Source organism: Rattus norvegicus, chromosome 4 (genome assembly GCF_036323735.1).
Source record: "Rattus norvegicus strain BN/NHsdMcwi chromosome 4, GRCr8, whole genome shotgun sequence".
Taxonomy (NCBI): Eukaryota; Metazoa; Chordata; class Mammalia; order Rodentia; family Muridae; genus Rattus; species Rattus norvegicus.
Genome location: NC_086022.1, coordinates 140998285 through 141018579, shown reverse-complemented (window position 1 = coordinate 141018579; position 20295 = coordinate 140998285). Strand labels below are relative to the sequence as shown.

At 37.6% G+C, this 20295-nt stretch overlaps 1 protein-coding gene across 13 annotated transcripts in view; it reads right to left on the bottom strand.

The window, feature by feature from the left end:
* Nucleotides 1-20295, bottom strand: part of Cntn4 (contactin 4) — a 997076-nt gene that overhangs the window by 159192 nt on the left and 817589 nt on the right. For all 13 annotated transcript variants that reach the window (XM_063285413.1, XM_063285419.1, XM_063285414.1 and 10 more), the window contains one exon: nucleotides 1844-1994. In XM_063285413.1, the coding sequence (XP_063141483.1) occupies nucleotides 1844-1994 (151 nt within the window). The remainder of the gene's footprint in view (nucleotides 1-1843; nucleotides 1995-20295) is intronic.

Genomic DNA, 20295 nt, shown 5'->3' with positions numbered 1-20295 from the left:
CCAATGGTTTTAAACCTTAAAGAAATGCAGCTTTATTCTAAGCAATGCACATGGTGCATACTAATTAAAATTCATAAAAATATGTGGCTATTAAATGTAATCTCACACAGCACATTTTGATAAACACTAAGGTAGAATGGATTGTTGCCCGTGTTTCAGAAAGAAACCCTGTTTTCTCGTACTGTCGTATTGCTAAATGGATGTGATGTACCTGTCCAAGTGCCTCCTGAATATTTGCCTCATTTCCTATACACCAGCAGTGTTGTCATGTTTGGAATGAGAAGCTTCTCTTTGCCGTAGGTGGCGCTTTCTGTTTGGGTTCATACTGATGTAAGCGCTAAGAACCAATTACTGCCGAATGCTCAGTGGGTCATCTATATTGTTTCTTTTACAGTTCAAAAAGCATAAAGGAAGAGGGGGCAGAAAATGCAAAATGTGCAGTATTGAGGAATACTGTCTTGTAAGTTACAGCCGCTGCACTCTCGGATTGCAGCAGTTGAACCAGCTTGCTCAAAACCTCCACCACACTTGGGTCTGTTGACGTTACATTATGGAATGGGTTGGGAGTCCTGAGGCCTCACTCCTTTAGGAATTATAGGTTGTCCTCCATGGTTGCTGGAGGAGGAAGAGGCATCTTCAGTGGTCACTGGTCCGTGCTCCTATAAGGAACCTTAACTGAACTCACTGGCTCACTACAAAGCAAAAATCAAGATACGAAATTATAAGGAAGATTGGGGAGAAAAAGGGAACCTATGGCCATGAAGAAGATGAGAGAGGGTAAGGGGTTGAATGTAATTAAAATAAAATATATGCATGTACAAAATGTTATAATAAAATCTATTATGCATAATTAATATATGTTAATAACAATAAAAGCTATTTGCTTTCAATTTACAGATTTGCCTTAAAATTTGAATATCATTCCATATCTACTAGGCTGCTTCCTCAATGTTCTCAGGAATCAGAAAGGACTATTATGAAGTTAATACATGTGTGGACATATATCACTTAGAAACCATACCATCTGTTTATAAAAACTATTAAAGTGAACAGCATCATCAGTGCAGTGATCTAATTTGTATATGCAAATGTGAAGGTGTATAGGTGTATAGGGTAGACGCACACATTTTTAAACGCTTCCTTATTGGATCTATGAATACTTGCCCTTTAACATCAATTAAAATCATTATGTATACAGCTGGTAAATCCTGTCTTATGGGTGACAAACACAGGCTCATGCATAATTACCCTTTTCCAACAGATCGAATACATTACAGGAAGGGGTAGAGGATATTCTACAGGGGTGACAGCTAAGACAAGGTCTTGGAAATATGTGCTACTTGGTACTATCTGGTGTCAAACTACAAGTAACCCATGCGAATTTGCATCCTTTGAACAATACACTTTCTGAATGCAATTCACATAAAATAGGAAGCAGAGACAAATAATTTAGATATTGGAACAAATCTGATACCATAAAGAGATACAGATAAAATAATGAACAATCACGTTAGAGGCCACCTACATAACCGCAGGGAACATGACAGATTTTGGCAAATACTTGAAGAGTTGTCATGGCATGGTAATAGACTGACTCAACTAAGCTGAGGAATTACAATGGGTAGATGCACACAGAAAAAACTTAGGCTTAAAGTATAGTTTTAATTGCCTGAGTATTCATAAAATCTCTCTGTGCTTAGAAGTTTTCTAGAACTCTGATATTAAAAAGAAGTTGTTATCAACTGTCTTTATATACCTTCTGGATTTGACTATTTGCTTAGGTATAAGAGAAAGACAATTTATTACAAGTTAATAAAATATTTAAAATATTTCAACACAGTACCTTTCATTTTCTCTTAATATTTCTCTTCCCTTTCTCCAGGTGTAGACAGGTCTTGGGGATGCTTTCGGCTTGCACTCAATGACAACTTCACCACCCACTTTGACAAGTGTTACTCTTTTTAAGAGTGTTCTCGAAAAATCTGGACTTTCAGCTAGAGAAAATATAGAAAAATAACAAATTATTATGGAAGGAATAACAACTTGGCTCTTTTTCTTTCTGTGATAGTTACTTACTATATATCATCAGAGACAGGAGCTAAATTTTTTTTTCTGATAGAAAACATGTAGCACTGTATGTTTGGATAGGTTATTAAAATTTAATTCATGATTTATATATGACAAAGTGCAACTGTTCTATGGATGTATAACTTGATGGATTTTGTATCCTCCTCCACGAAGATCAAGATAGAAACATTCTTAGCCCCCTGTGGAGGATTCTCTTAAAAAATTTATTCCTCCTTCAAATGGACAAAACTTTAAAAATTTAAGAGAAGCAATAGGGAAAGAAACAAAACAAAAAACCACATTTGGCAAGTTTCCTGATTATGTATGCTAAAGTGGCCCCTTTCTCTGACAGTTACCAGTTTTGGTCTACAACACATCATTCTCTCTCCCTCCTTTTCTCCCTCCTTCCTTTGTTAGCTTCTTCCCTTCCTCCCTCCCTTGCTTCCCCTGTGGTCTTTCTCTGTCTTTCCCTTTATCTACCTCTGTTTCCCTTGGTCTCTCTCCCTCTGTCTATCTCTCTCTGTCTGTCTCCCTTTTTCTGTCTCTGTCTCTCTGTCTCTCCTCTATCTCCATTATCAAATCCTTATATGATTGCCTTCTGTGAGTTTCTCCTTACAAAGAAGGGATCTGTTCAATTCTTGTCACCGGTACTCAATGCAATGTTTGTCCTATTTAGAAGAAATCATTGGCGTTTGGTATAAAAATTTAGAAAACTGTGTTCCACAGTCACTTCTATTGCTCTAAAGAATCCTCTCACATGGAAACGTTACACTGTGCTAACATATTAATAAAATCAAACAATTACTAGTTTTCTGAAAGAAAACAATCATCTTTAGCCTCACATAAACAAACAAATTAATTAATTAGCCTGTATGAGAGATCTCTGTTTTCCTCTGAGTGTGTTTAGTTAACTAGGGAGGAGGAATTTTTGAATGACCAGATGAACTTTTTCTTTTGTAATTTTTTGCCTTGTTTAAAATTTCTGATAACTTACAGTTTAACTTCAAAAGGAAGCCTTCAGTTCATGGTGAAGACTATTTAAATTCAAACTATAAATGCCATAAGTAAGGACTTAAAGTGAGTATGTATACACACAGGTGGGGTGCATAGCCACTTATTTTTAAAACAATTTAAAATTTTTTTCATATGCGTGCTGTTTTGTCCACATGTATGTATATGTACCACTTGCAATTGGTGACCATAGAGGGTGGAAGACGGTGTCAGATCTCCTAGAACAGGAGTTATAGATGCTGGGTGGCAAGTCATGTAAGTGCTGGTAGACAAACCTGAGCACTCTGCAAGGGCAGCAAGTGTTCTCTGCTGAGTCACCTCTCATCTTCCTATAGGCCCATTTCTTGAACACACTCAAACCATACCTAGTGATTTTTTTCATCTTTATTAACTTGAGTATTTCTTATTTACATCTCAAATGTTGTTCCCTTTCCCGGTTTCTGGGCCAACATCCCCTTAACCCCTCCCCTTCTCCCTCCATATGGGTGTTCCCCTCCCCATTCTCCCCCCATTACCACCCTCCCCTCAACAATCACATTAACTGGGGCTCAGGCTTGGACCAAGGGCTTCCCCTTCCACTGGTGCTCTTACTAGGATATTCATTGCTACCTATGTGGTTGGAGTCCAGGGTCAGTCCATGTATAGTCTTTGGGTAGTGGCTTAGTCCCTGGAAGCTCTGGTTGCTTGGCATTGTTGTTCGTATGGGGTCTCAAGCCCCTTCAAGCTCTTCCAGTTCTTTCTCTGATTCCTTCAATGGGGGTCCTATTCTCAGTTCAGTGGTTTGCTGCTGGTTTTCGCCTATGTATGTGATTTTTTTTTTTTAAATGAAGGACTGAATTGAACCTGGGGCTTCCAGCACTCTAATATAGTGCTGTGTCTACAGAGCTCTTATAATGTTTTGAATTTTGAAATAATTCATAGTAGTAAGTTAACCAGACTGACTTTGCAGTGGTTGTAAACCAGGAATACCTTGAACTTGTAAGACTCCTGTCTCAGCCTCTTCCAAAGAGGTGATGATAGGCCAATACTACCTTATCCATGACTAGTGATTTTAAAAATTCAAAGCAAGCTATAGCAGAAATATTAAGGGCTTCTGTGGTAGAAATATTTGTCAGAATTGACTAGGTACAAGTAAAGTCGAGAAGGTTACTGAGTAATGGGGTGCTCTAATGCATACACCAAGCTGGTATCACATGGGAAGCTGAAATTAAATGAATCACTGAGCTACTGGCATTTTGTGCTCGTTGTTTGTACTTTGAATTGCTAACAATCTACAATTCAAGGAACACCTTGTTAGAGGTTAACCACATTGACAAATAGGGTACAAGTCCAGCTGTGTATAATAAAAATTGTACATTGTAATATCGTACTACTAATAATGTATCACCAGTATGGTCTACAAAGTTACATCACAAAAGTAAAAGGACTAATGGAACAGATCATTAGGGCAGGCCTATCAAACACTTAGGGAATAAGACACTAACAAAAGATCTTAGGAAATATTATATATGACTAAAATGTTATAATTAATATATGAAAGACATAAAAATCAAATATTTTATAAAATTTTAATTCCCTTCCTCCCCCTCCCATGGTGTGTGTGTGTCTGTCTGTGTGTATGTGTGTGTGTGTGTGTGTGTGTGTGTGTGTGTGTGTGTGTGTGTGTACAAATATAACTAGGTGGAAGAAATGAGGCTCAAATTGCAGAAAAGTTAAGCACTACTGATTAATGAGGTATATGGCAGAAATTGCATCAGCAGACTATGGGTGAATGACATTGCCTGGTGTCACCTTATTCCACTGCCTAGCTGTGTTGATCTACATTGCTAGCCTATAGGTACAGTGGCTTTAATAGTAAATCCATGAAATGTAAAGTAGTGATTCCCAGCCTACCCCATGCTGCAGTCCTTGAAAGCAGCTGTGGTGACTTCTGACTATAAAATTATTTCTTTTATTACTTCCTAACTATAATTTTGCTACTGTTATAAATTGTAATGTAAATGTCTGAAAAACAGGAAACCTGATATTTAATTCCCTGTGAATGGGGCATTTGACCCCTAAGGGGGTTGTGATCCGTAGGTTGAGAACTCTGATGTGAAGCATTTATGCTATATTGATATCTTCTACTTAGGATTTGCTAAGACAGCATATGTAAGCTATGCTCTGTCATAGCAAAACGTTTTGGCAGAACAGACTCCTCAAATTAGGTAAACATCCAAACTGACACAAAAACATAAAAATAAAATCAAGTCTTCTAGAGATGTTTTAAAGGGAAAATTTGAAGTAATGTTACAAAGCCTTTCTCATAAAAAATCTCTTCTTACCACTCTATCTTTCTACACAGCTGCATTTATCACTCTAGGCAGATATTTTCATCTGTTCAGGAGAAATTCTGCCTCTGCATTCAAAATGAGGTTATATAAATCAAACTGTGCACTACACATGGGTGTATTTGTCAAAAAAAAAAACCCCATATATTGCTTTTTCAGAATTTGAAATTGCAGGGTATCAGACACAGAGAAAGCAGAAAACAGGACTGGTTTAAGAGGCATTTGTAATATTCCAGTTACAGACAGATTACCTTTTGGATATCATACGATGAGACTGGCTTGAACATCTTTCACTCGTAAAAATAAAATTACACAGCAAATACTTTCCCATTGTCTGGACCATTTGTTTCTGATATTGTCTAACCCTGCAAACGTATCAGTTGTTGCCATAAGCTGTAGTGATTTCTAGGGCAGGACTAATAGAAGCTTTAGTACATTCAGGATACAGGTTTCTTAACATTCTGCTATTTCAGGATGTCTTTGTGCACTTGAGATGCACTTCAGCTTATAGAAGGGCGCTTTTCCTAATGATACCCTATATTTACTCTGATTCACCCAAACCCTGGCCTAGCACAGGCTGAGAGTAAGAGGAAATGGATCCTTTTGGTCCATTCAGCACTCACAGGTTGGTAGTTCTGCTAGATGATGTTGGTAGGAGCCACAGGAGGGCAGCATGAAGACACAGTCTTTGCTCAGACAAACCACTGAGTGCCAGAACTAAACTGTCAGTGGTTCTCATAGCTTTGGGATGAGAAAACCCACATAAGTCTGGGAGCAGCCGACAGATTTTTGCAGGGGTTCATTTGCTGAACCACGTAGACCCGGAGAATAGCATTTCTCATGTGTGTTTCTAGAGGGCAGTAATCCCTCAGTGCCAGAATGCAGCAGCCCTCTTCCACATGGGAGGTGCAACGTTTAGCTAGTTACCAGTGGTCTGCATTACACTAAACTTAGATTATTTATGAAAAGCTGTGGAAATCCATCTATGCAATTCACAACTATTCCTATTTAATTAATTAAATGACTCTTGGTCACATATCCAGGGTATCTAAAGTGGCCATCAGAACCCTGGGAAATAGAGCTTCTCTCTGTGTCTGAGTTATGTCATTTCTCAAGAGCAATAATAAAACGATAATCCGTTGACTGGATATGCAGTGGTAATAACATTTGGGAAATCCAAGAGTGCAATGTTTTACTACATTACTGGAGAGGAAAGGATAATTCTGCATGCCTGTTCTGTCACAGCTGGCTTGTAGAAACATCACTGGGAGCATTGCCAGTGGAGACTATTAGGGCTGGTGCTTTTGGAAGTTTCTAATTTCATATTATTTTAACCTGTATCTATTATCTTTAGCTATTACCTCACCGTCCTATAAAAACACCCAGAGCAAATGCATTAATTCTAATCTTTTAGTGAAGAGGTAATGGAGATAACAAACCACAAACCTCAAGGCTCTCCTAGCTTGCTGGCTAAGTGGAGGGAGTGGGAGTGTGGGGGTGCAAGTGTGGGGGAGTTTCTGGGTTTAAAATCTGGCCTCCCTGATTAGGAAGATATACCCAAAGAGAAACTTAACACAATCCTGGAGGAGAAGATTTTCTTTCTTTCTTTCTTTCTTTCTTTCTTTCTTTCTTTCTTTCTTTCTTTCTTTCTTTCTTTCTTTCTCTCTCTCTCTCTTTCTTTCTTTCTTTTTTTTTTTATCAGCATGATGTATCAATTCCAATAATTCTGATGCCTACATTCTATCTCTTTAACTTTAGGCTGATTCACTAATAACCTCTTTGTTTCCTAAGATCCTAACAACTCCTGCTCCTTTGGGTAAGGCATTATAAAGCAGAAAAAACATAATATTTACAAAGTTATTTGGTGGGCCAAGAAAAATAAATACACATGTTGTACAAAAAGTACTAGTGGTGATTAAGTGTTAGTTGTTAACACAACAGGAGATGGGCTCTTGGGCATGCCTATGTGGGATCATACTGATGATTTAATTGATTTGGGAAGGGCAATCTTCACTGTGGGGTGCTGTCCACAGTGATAGACACAGGGTTGGGCAGCTACCTGCGACAGTGGTGAATGAGCCCTTTTCCCCTAAGTTGCTTGGGTCACTATATTTTAAAGCAGCCTGACAAGAAGCTATAGCAGTCCTTATATGATACAGAGTAAGAAGCTAACACACTCCCTCCACTACTATTTCCAATGCAGTAACAACTTCTACCGAAGGCATTGGGGGTCTTGTATGCAAGAAAATTTCTTACAATCACAGAGCTACATCTTTGTTTAAAGCAAAACAAACAAACAACCTTACACCCAACTTTATTTGGAAATAATTGTTAGTTGCTCACAGGAATTGCAAGAATGATGTAAAATAGTCCTTTATGTCCATCACCACACTTCTCCAATGATTGAGTGGCAGGCAACAGAGCAGATAACAGAATAAGGAAGCTGGCCATTAGGTATAGATTTACCTATAAACTGCAGAGGTCAAGATAAGGAAATGACTGCAAAAACATCCTTTTCCTCTGTAGTCCTATCCTGCCTTCTTGACTACACCACCTTTAACCCCTGGAAAAAACCAATTTCTCTGTGTGCTTTTCCCATATTGAGACTGTTTTAGACATGGAGAGAATCACCCAGCATCCAAGCTTCTGGTATGTCCTTCCTTTTTTTCCAGTGAACTCCATACTATGCATCCAAACAGCATCTCTGTAGTACTGATGGGTAAAGCCTAGTGTGGATATGAAATGTCACGTTAGTGTCAGCATTACTGGGTCACGGTGGCTGCCAAAGAGCTTTTCTGCAGAGACACCATTTCAAGATCTCCCAAAGATTTCTCTGCCAACAAGTTGAATCAAGCGTAGCATTTTTTTTCCTTTCTATGAAAGATTTGAAGATCCAAAGACTAATTAAGTAAATATAGGAAGAAGCCATTCATTTCAGGGAAAATACTTTATCTCAGTACTCTAAATCATTCTTACATAATGAATGCCTTACTAGGGTTTAAATCACTAACCTCTTGTTAACCTCAGTTGACTATCTACATAAAGATAAAAAGGCATTGTGCATTTTAAAACTGGTAATTACATTGACCTTCTTGTATCTATTCAAAGGCTATTTCATTGTACTTAGCAATTCATCCTTAACCCTTATACAAACCCATAGCAAGAAATATATACTGCTACAACGCTGTGTATTATATTATGATACGTAACTTTATTTTGTGAGAGAAATATTTCCTGAAAGTAAAAGAGAACCTCTGAGGTGGGACAGTATTGTTGTGGTTTGCCCTGGAGTTATCTATATTTTGATGCTAATTGCACTGCCCCAAGGGAATCAGGTGACTTCACCAGAACCTTCTCCCCCATTGAATTTGTAAAGTACTGGTGAGGGGCAGGTACAGGATAGAAGGAGGCCTGTCATTGGATGAGAAGGAAGGATGGGGGGAGAGAAGTTTGAAGGAAGAGGAGGAGACTGGGATAGAGAGGAGGAGAGACAAGAGGAGAAGGGGAGAAGCCATGGCAGGACAATATGGCAAGTGACGTTAAGATTCCACGCGTACCTTTACAGGTTGTTACAAATGTTCTTAAGGGATGGATGGTACTGGGCTTTGCATGTTTGGGTGTGTAATTATATCTTACCAATTGGGTCAAAGATTATTGTGTTGTGTGTTCTTTAATGTGTAGATTTAAGTGTAATGGCGTGTGGGGCGACTGGTCTGGGCCGCCGCGGAGCTAAGATGTATTTCCGCCAAGATATCTAGCGGGGTAAAAGAGAACCATACTCCTTTTATTATTATATTTTTACAACCACACAGTATGGATTATAAAACTCTAGTGGTTAATAAATGATACATTTTACTTTTAGTTATTATTAGACCATTACTTGTCTGTTGTTTGTTTTTAAAGACAGGGCCTTACATAGCCCCAGCTAGTCCTGAAAGCACAATGTAGTTGAAAATGACCTTGAAACTCTAATCCTCCAACCTTCATCTCCTCAATGCTGCAGTTATAGATGACATGAATGTGTCCATTTTATATGGTACTAGGAATTCAATCCATGGCCTGGTGTGTACTTGGCTAACTACTAACTAAGCTATACCTCTACCACCATAAATTTTGCTAGAGTAACAATTAGTGTCATTAGCCATGTAACCAAGCATAGTATTTTACATATAGTACTATGTATATGTTGCTTTGATACTTTTCTTAGAAGAGAACTCTGGGGTTTGGATCATTTCTTCCTCATGATGCTTTGCCTATGTCCTATATCCCTTTCTTCCCTGGTACCATTAGATATAGATTTTTTTCTTTAAATCCCAAGCCAGGGCATTGGACACTTGAATACATAAAGTGTTAGACCTCAATTAAACTGAGCATACATAGCATATAATAGAAGCACATAATAAAAGAATTAGCTAACAATAATTATCTGATATACTTATACTCACAAATCACCTGAACATAGGGTATATTCAATATTTCAAACAACTAAACAATATACCAAGGAACCTGATTTGTGGCATCTGCCAATTTCTGTGGCGTAAATAGTCCACCTTTGCTGGTTTCAACATGAAATCACCAAGGACAAACTTGAGATATGCAGAATCAGCTCCTGTCAATATGAACTAGCTCCACTGGTTTTGATCCCTTTTCCTAAAGCACATACCCAGGGGATGGTGACAGCCTACAGGGTACAGGGTACAAGGGCCCTGGAGGTTTCAGCTTGTTGGATCCAAGCCATACTCTGAAACGGTGGCATGTCTTTTGTTTATTTGTTTCTGTTTTTGTTTATTTTCTAGGTATACCCAGAAGTGGATTCAGTATTGAAAAGGCAAGAAAAGCAACACTTTCCCAGTTTCCTTAGCGTGTTCTCTTTATTTTACAAATCTATTTCCTAGCCTCCATGAATCTAGGTATCATGGTGGTTTTAAGTGCTTCTGTTTCCATGGGAACATATCATAATGCAGAAGAGCTGTATGTGGAACACACAATAGAAACATACTCCTGGTTATCACACTTCTTCAGCAAGGCATCAGAAATGTTGTGCAGGCAGCCAGTATGCTACTCGCCATTGGCCAAGTTGGTTTTTACTCACATCTAAAAGACTTTATTAAAAACCATGTGCTTGCTAGGCAAGCACTCTACCACTGAGTAGAAGAATAACAAATGCTGGGATCTGGTTACAACAAATACCGGTTAAAAAAACTTTTCTTCCAGGACAGAGGTTTTGTTTTTGCTTTTGTTTTGTGTTGGTTTATGTTGTACCCATGCATAATGGGGCTGGGAAGGTAGATAAAATTGAACCTGGGTGGTATACGGAGAGAATAGCCTTGTCCTGCTTTTCCAGATTTTATGAAGGAGAAAGCAACCTGCTCTGTTGGCTTAGACTGCGGATTAAAAGACTTGGATCTAGACCCCAGATTTGGCATCACTGCCATCTCAGCTATTAATCATGTGAGTAAGTTTCTTAAGGCCACGTGTTAAGGAATACATCCTTCATGCATGAGACCGGGAAATTTCATATTAATTTTTCTCCTGGTCATGTGTTCCTTGGAACATAGGAAGTAGTACCAGCAGATAGTAAAGACACTTATTCCCAGGTTGTCTCCCAGACCCAATATCAGATTTTGAATGTAACATCTCGGAGTAGTTCACACATGTAATAAAGATTAACATGGACTACTAGATCTTTGCTTTTTATTTTGGTAAGAATCACACATCATGAAATTTATCATCTGAGATGCTTTCCATATACAATCTTGTTAACTCTAGGTGATATTATTCAATAGATCTTTAGTACTCTTTCATTTTGCAAAACCGAATTTATACACCCATTAATTAAGGACTTCTCTTCTCCCCCTCTTCTGATCCATTTATACCTCTGCTTCCTGCTACTGTAAATTCAACTTGTCTAGGTGCATCATATAATGGAATTAACAGAATTTCCTTCATGGGATGAACTTACTTCCCTTCACGTGTCCTCATGGTTCAATGGTGTTGGAATGCATATCAGTGTTTCCTTCTCTTTGGGCTGAATAATATTCCTTTATATATGTACTGTATTTTACTATGTGTCCATTCATGACCAATTAGATTGTTTCAATTTTCTGGCCACAGTGAATAATGATGCAGAGATCATGAGTGTGCAAATACTTGCTTGGGATGCTGCCTTTTAATTATTTTGGATATATAACAAGAGGGAAGCTAGCTAGCTGGGTCTTCTGATAACTTGTAACTTCTTGAGGAGACACTATACAATTTTCTATAGCACTGCAACCTTTTCAGTACCATCAGTGATGCATAGGTTACAGTGTACTGAGCCCACTGCTTTCCTCTAGTTGAATTGTTTTGGTCAATTTCAAGTATTCTATTGTCCTCTTCTAGCATTTGGTCCTGTTTTTTTCTCTTCGTTAACTCCTCCCTCTCTGTTTAGTGGTGTGTGTTATCCTATAGGGTATTAGACAAGATCTCATTATGATTCTAATTGGTATTTCTTCTTGAATTCTATTTGTTGTTTACAAATATGTCTATTCAAGACCCTAGTATATTTTTATGTTTAGAGTTGAAAGCCTTTCCATTAACAGCTGAACCACCTCTCCAGTCCCTTTTTCTATTTTTAATTGGTTTGCTTCTTGCTATTTAGTTGCAGGGGATGGATTTATTTTTAGTCACGTAATCCCTATGCAAATATAACCTCCATTCTTTATATGGGTAGTTTCTGTCTGATATATTTTTATTAAGAGAGAGGTTCAACTGTGTTCTTTTAAATGTAGACACCCAGTTTCTACAATACCATATTAAATTGTGTGTGTGTGTGTGTGTATGTGTGTGTGCGTGTGCGCAGGTATTCACATGCTAGAGCATGCATGTGGAGGTTAGAGGTCAGAGGATAACATACAGGAAATGATTCCCTCTTGACACCTTGTGAAATCCTTGGAATCAAACTCGGGTTTTCAGGTCTGTGGACGAATGGCTCTATCTACTGAAGCATCTTTTTTAGGTCCCACTAGTTGCAAGGACTGTTTATGTGTACATGCCAATATGCTTGGTTGTATTTGGGCACCTTTGCTGAAAGATATTTGGTAATATTTCATAGCTTGTTTTGAGGGCTTTTCCTTCCCTTATAATGAATTATAAACCAATGTGCAGGAGTATACTGTATGGACACTTCGTGTCCTGGACTCAGAAATCATGAAGCTTCCAACTTTGTTCTTTCTGACATACTATTAGCTATTGATGCCAACCTCCTGCTACGATCTCTCTCTCTCTCTCTCTCTCTCTCTCTCTCTCTCTCTCTCTCTCTCTCTCTCTCTCTGTAACAAAAGGCTCTCCATTGAGATTCTATGTGACTGTGTTGGAGTTGTCAATAGATCTGGGAAGAATGAACATTTTAAAAGCATAGAGTCTTGAGTTACACATAGTCTACCTGTATTTTCTTCAGTTCTTTCAAAAATATTATGTAGTTTCTAGTGCACGAGTTTTTGCTCTCCCCTCTCTGATTACTCTTAAATGTATTTCTCTCTGATGCTATCATAGATAGAATTTCTCCTAATTTGTTTTTTTGGATTGGTCCCTGTTGCCATACAGCACTGTCACTGAGTTCTTTGTGTGTCTTGATTTTGCACCCTGCAGCTTTCCTGAAATGATTTATTAGTTCAATAGGCCTCAGTTGCTTTTGTAGCTGCTTTTGAGCTTCCGCTATGTAAGATCATGTCATCTTCAAACAAAGATTTTACTTTCTTCCTGTTCCAAGTTGGAAGCCTTTACTGCTTCTCCTCCTCTAATTGCTCTGCCTAGGACTTCCAGTGCTACACTAAACAATAATGGCAAGGGTGGGCATCCTTTATTTGCTCCCAATCATAGGAGGCTTTCAAGCTTTCAACAATGAGTGTGATATTGGTGGGCTGCTTTGTATGTGACTCCTATTACATCGAGGTATCTCTTCCCTCTATTTGCTGGATGTTCTTTTTTAAAATCACAAAATGGTGCTGAATTTTGTCAACTCCTTTTCTTCATTGACAGAAGTGATATTTGGTGTGTTTCTTCACACCATGAACCCTCTTCGAGTTTCAGATATAAATTCTGCTTGGTTTAGATGGATAATCCTTCATGCTCATAAATTTGGCTGGCTAACATTATGTGGGGGATTGTTTTTTCTCAACACAATGTAAGAGGAGATGCTGCAGAAGGCTTGAATAGAATCGGTGCTAATTCCTCTTAAATACTTGGTAGGATTCTCTGTGGAAGCCTCAATTCCTAGGCCTCTCTTCTTCGGTGGCTTTAACTGTGACTTTCACTTCCTTACTGGCTATAAATCTTCAGATTCCCTACTTTTTATGACTCAGCTGGGAAAGTTGCTGTATGTGGTAATTCACCTACTTCTTTTCAGTCATTAAGCTTAAAAAAATCTGTGCTATAATTTTCAATATTTTACTTTTTTATTTGTTGTTTTATTTGAGTCTTTTTATTGACCTCCATGAAGGCTTGGCAATTTTCTTCTTCTTCTTCTTCTTCTTCTTCTTCTTCTTCTTCTTCTTCTTCTTCTTCTTCTTCTTCTTCTTCTTCTTCTTCTTCTTCCTTTTTTTTCTTTTTTTACTTTGTTTAGTTTCTTTTATTAACTTCTTAGTTGTAAACCCAGGTTGCTTATCCAGTAACATCTTTTAAAATTATTTATTACTACCGATTTACCTCTTACTACAATTTGTGCTGCATTTATAAGTCTTGATATATTTTTACTTCACTCCAGAAATTTCCTAGTTCCCTTTTATTCTTTTTACTGTATACTGATGATGTAAGAATCAGCTGTTCAGTTTTTCATATATTTTTCCCGTTTTCCATCATGTTCTGTTTTCATCCTAACATGGTCAGTGAGGATGCTTTATACTATTCTAATATTCATAAGTCTGTTTGAGACTTCTTAGATGTGGATTACCTTATCAAATGTTTCAAGCGTGCTTGCAAAGAGTATTGGACTGAGTAGGGCTGCGGGTGTCAGTTATGTCTAATTGGTTTACTTTTGTTCAAGCTTCTTGTTTTCTTACTGATCTTTTTCTACTTCATTTCAAAAGTGAGATTCCAAAAGTATTTTATAATCATTTCTTCCTTTATATTTTCTGACTTTTGCTTCATATATTAGGGGCTGCTAATGCTTACACATACACATGTACGCGCACGTACACACACACACACACACACACACACACACACACACACACAAATCATCCTGTGCTGGAGAACTGATGATTTTATCATGATGCAATATCGTTTCATATGACAGTTTTTCCCTTAGGATCTGTTTTTTTTTCTGATATGCAGATTTTTTAAAAAAATGCTTATTTTACCTGTGAGTATTTTGCCTGCACGTATGTATGTACACCACATGTGTTCTTGCTGCCCTCAGATGTCAAAAGAGGGTAGCAGATCACCGAGAACTAGAGTTACAGATGGTTGTGATCAATTATGTTGATGCTGGGATTTGAACCCCATTTCTCTACAAGAGCAACAAGTGCTCTTAACCACTTAGCAACTCTCCAGCCTCCATACACAATTTCTTAAAGGTAGCATATAGTTTCCATATTTTAAAATCCATTCAGCCAATCTGTCTTTTAAATGTATATCTAATTCATTTTATATTGGAGATAGTTATTGATGGAGAAGGAGCTAAAATTGCTGTTTTGTGTTTCTCTTGCTTGTTCTTTATCTTTTGCCCCATTTTCTTTATATATTCTTCTGCATTTTCTCGGTCATCTGGCATGTTTTTCCCCTGACTTTGTACATATACCATATGTATGAATTTGATATACTTACATATTTGTGCTTAGCATCCCACCACCTTTACCTATGCTGCTGATGCGATAAGTTATTTTTAAGAACATATGTTCAAATTTATAGTTATAATTTGTCCATATATATTTTTCCCAGATGTAAATGTGACATTTGCACTGATATTTGGGTATTAAAAGACTGTGTTCATGTAATCATATATCTCTACATGGTAGTTTGATTGAGATTTCTATTTCATTATTTCATTCATCTTAATTCAGAAGAGATCCTTTAGTGTTTATTGACGTGCAGTTCTCTTAATGATGAACTTTTGATTTTTTTTGACCTGGGTAGGTATTAATTTCTCTTTCATTTTTAAATGAAAGTTTTCTTATGTGTTTTCAGTTGGAAGTATTTTTCCCAGAATTTTCATTAGATCAACCTATTCCCAGTGGGTTGCAAAATTCATCCTGAGAAGTCTACTAACCATTTAACAGAATCTCCCTCCCACAGGAGATCTGTCACCTTTTCTTGCTGTATGCACACTCTTTTCCCCTTCCTGCCTTTGGACATTTTAATTATCATTAGTCTAAGTGTGTGTCTCTTTGGAGTCTCTCTAGGGGGATTTTGAACTTCTTCTCTTCCCACCACCATTTCAGCCACCATTCATTCAAAGTTGATATTTAATACTTTACTTTCATTTTTCGTATTTCAGAATATGCATATAGTTCTATAGGATTCTGTCACACAAATTTCTTACGCTTTTCCACTTTCTGTGAGCTTTGCTCCTTTGCCTTCAGAATCTCCAATGTTTGGTCTCTGAATTACTGATTATTCTTCTTGGCTAAGTTGGCTGTGAAAGTTTTCAATTCAATCACTTCAACTTTTCTTCACTTCGAGAATTTGTTCTCTTTTTCTTCATCTTCTGTTTCCACAATTATTGTATTTTCCCCATTCTTCACTTCAGTTTAATTTTGTTATCTTAATCATTATGAATTGAAATTATGGTTAATTTGAATGGTGTTTTTTCTGGTAGTTGATAAATCTCTTAAGTTTTTAGAGCTGGATTTTAGATACTTAAGTTGTTCTGCCAAGTAGCCTATATTTTTGTATTTTTCTACAGAGGTTTGCAGTTCCGGCTAAGTAACTCCCAGAGTGTGTCTTTGAGAGTGGCTTTGTCTTTTTCTGAGCCATCTGGCAGCTGTACTGGTAGGATGCCCCTAGTATTCACCGTACGGATGACTGTGATGTCTTATTCCCAAAGCCGTGTTTCTGTCAGCATTTAGATTTAAGGAAAATAGAGACATCATTTCCTTCGGCAATGGCAACCTCCTTCCCTTCAGTCAAATCACAAATAGTCACTATATTGAATGTATCTTCCATATTCCCAACTGTCTTGAAGTAAATGTAGAAGTAGGAATTATTTTTCCGATAACTCCATTTAATGCTTAGATAGATGTTGGAGGCATGGATGGATAGACAGGAACTGACTCTTAATGAGTAATTAGTATGAACATGTCTAGTCTAATTTAACATGACTTATATCACTAAAGACTAGACTGGGAAGACATTCATTGTGTTAGGTAGCTAGATAGCTAATAGCAACCTTAGAGGCCATTGAGGAGGCATCCCCCCACCTCATTGTCAGCTTTGGATGCTCACCCCCCCCCATGTTTCCCTGGTAATACGAGCAAGGGAAGAGTTGCTGTTGCCTTTCATGTGATTTAAAATGTTACTTGAAAAAATGAACACTTTTTCTAAGTCCTATTAAAGCCAATGTACTTCCTTATGGTCAAAAGAATGGCATTTGCATGGATTGTGAGAGAGGGCAGATAATGCTTTCACAGCAGTTCTATCATGATGCAGAGAGTCTGTTAATAAGACAATATACAGTAGCCACACTCACATGAATTAAAATGATTCATTCACATTTTAACCATGGCCTTTCTTTGGCTATGAGAAATTATAATACATACCTCTGAGATTATTTTGTCTTCCTTTGGTAGTCTTTAAGGAATTTTATAGTACACCTTTGCTCAGCCTTTACATGGTAACTGGTCCAATCATTCTACCAGTGTCCTGGCAACTCAGATCATGGAACTATGGCAGCAATCCATGATACTGCTCTTATACAGGCAACTTTGATATGGCAGGCTGAACCTAACCAGAGATTTCCCAGGTAGAATATATTCAACATTTAAAGAGAAAGAGAATGCTTATGTCCAGAATTAAAAGGATATTATTGATCAGAAATGTCGGCAAGACCTGCTTCCTTGTTAGAAATGTGAATTTTCAGTCTCATCTCAGAAGTACTATCCAGAAATTTTGAAGGAAGGGTGCAACTATATTTTGATGGAATTTTATCTAGATAATTTTAGTTCACAGTAAAGTTTGAGAACTGAGACTGTAGGCAAAATTCTACGGTATTTGTACCTGACCAGTAAGAACATAGGTTGAAAACTTTGGTCCTCATTAGAATCACATTCAGATGGTTGTAAGGAATATTGCCTGGTTCTAGGTAGAAATAGAATTACTTGACATGCACATAGTACAGAATCAGAAGAAAGAGCCTCTAGATTTATTACAATTTGTAGTGAAATCTGATAATTACAAAATATATGGACTATTGATTTTGAGGCTATATACACATTTTTGGTCTGAAAAGAGTTAGGAAGAGTGACTCCCCTCTTACGTTGTTATAAACACTTTCAGGTTTGACAAAAGTGTTTACATGAGATTCCTTGGTTTTCACGGGGAGATGAGGTAACAGCAAATGTGGACTCAGTAACTTTCTAAATATATAAACTTTGATTCTGAGATCAAAGCATTCGCCTTGCCTCTTTGTAATGGTAGAGTTTCTATCTAGACAGTTGCATTTGGCTAAGAAAGACACTGGTCCTCTCATTAGATACTGCACACACTCCTCCATTTGATTATTTTGTTATTGTGGCTCAAGGAGGCAGTTGAGAAGTCAGACTGAGATGCAGATAGGCACTTGTGAAAGTCCCTCTGAAATAACTTTTAGTTTAGCTTTAATGGTTTTCTAATTTGGAAGCCAATCATCTGGATAAATGCCAAATTAACTGGATAATTGCTCAACCCTGCACCTCACTTTAATTGGTTCATTGGTTACTTGATGTTGCTTGAGTGTCCTGCTAGGGTCAGATGTCCTCTCCCAATCAGGGCAATGGAATTTCCTTGAGATATACTCCAGTAGTGGCTGCCAGCATACATTTTATGTAACAGTTAAAAAAATTCTTCAGGACAGGGGCAGCTTCTGTTTCATTTAAATCCTGCAAAATTCCTGTCATATTCAAAGAGTCAATCCACTTTCTCTTATTTGACCAAACAAAGCAAAGATTCTCTAGTACAATAATTATACTGCCCTTTATAGTCCATGAGGACTGGACAAAGTATTCAGGCATCGTGTTCTCTGTTTTCTGGCCTCAACTGCTATGAATGTTGGGCATTTGACACCTCTAAGCTATTCTCCTCTCTGGAAAACTGACTTTGGGAGATTTGCTTCATTCTTTACCCTATCTCCTAGTATCTCTCACCTAGGACCTCAGCTCTGCCACCAATGGGATAGTCTAGGGGCTAACTGAAATGTGTACTTAAATAAAACCAGCATCCCTGCCTTGAGGTAAAAATAACTGTGAGGTTTGATTTGTCTTTCAAAAATCTCCCCTCTGTATTTCACCTGGGCTAGCGGACTTTAATGAAGCCTTCTTTATTTCTGCTCACTGTTTCTTCTTGTCAACTCCTCTCATCTTAGGAACTGGGGCTGGAGAGCACCCCCTTACTGCTTAATAGCTATATGATCAAACCTCTGCTCTATGAATTCAGACATCTTCTATATCATAAATATCTGTATTGCATAAACATTCTGTATCAAACACAACAGAGAATTTCACATTTGTTGACTCATTGAGCAACACTGACACTTTGTGAACACGAGTAGAAATGTTACATTAGGATGGCTACATTTTATATAAGAAAATATGTGATTTAAACAGTTGTCATTAAGCTTATTTTGGGGGGTGGATTATACAGAGATTTTTTTATTATTACGATTTTATTTACATTGCACCTCACTTCCCCTTCCCACAGTTCCTCATCCCATTCCTCCTCTTCCTTGCCTCTGAAAGGGTTCTCCCCATTCCCAGCAGCCTCAAGTCTCTCCAGGATTAAGCACATCTTCTCCCACTGAGTCCTGATAAGACAGACCTCTACTATATATGTGCAAGGGGCCTCTGCCCAGTCTGTGTATGCTCCTGGTTGGAGACTCAGTCTCCGGGAGCTTTCTGGAGTCAGGGTTGGTTGAGACTGCTGCTTCCTATGGGGTCAGCCATTAGTTTTAAACTGATTTATTTAACAAGCAAGTTTTCCAGTAATTTCAGGGTTGTAGTCACTTTAATTCTAATGTATTTATAGGAATAAAGGAATGGAGTTATGCTTATCATTCAGGGGTTATATGTAGCTCACTAAGGAGTCCCAGGGATTGTAACCACTAAAAGAATTGCATCCATGATGTAAAATAATAAAGGAAACAAAGACTTGGAGGATTGGAAAAATGGCTCAGTGGGTAAAGATACTTGCCTCCAAAACTTTTGACCCGAGTCACATATGATACCAAAAAAAGAATAAAGGAAACTGTAATTTTAAAAGTTTAAAATATTTGGGTAAGGGTTCCCTTAGGAAATTTTTTTAAAAAGGTAACTTATAATTGGCCAATTAAAAACCAGGACATCTCTATGCAATGTTAATGCACTGACCTCAAGGTAAAACTCTCACCAGGCCCTGTGAGCCATGCACCTAATACTTCCATTAATTATTTAGCAGTTTCAACCCATTAGAAATAGACACGTTACAAACACATTAAATATCCACATGGAATGCATAAAGCGAGACCATGGGAAAAGCCTATTAAGTACATACTTCCTAGACATCTCTTATTCATGACATTAAGGCTATTATCAAGCATTAAAGGGAATCTCCTCTTCTGCACTGAAGAATCCTAACATTGTGTCAATAGTTGAAAACAATATACTTTTTTCTTTCCTAATGAAAAGTATATAATTTCAATTCTCTTTCTGGTTTTTTTTTTCAGTTTAGTCTCACAATACTA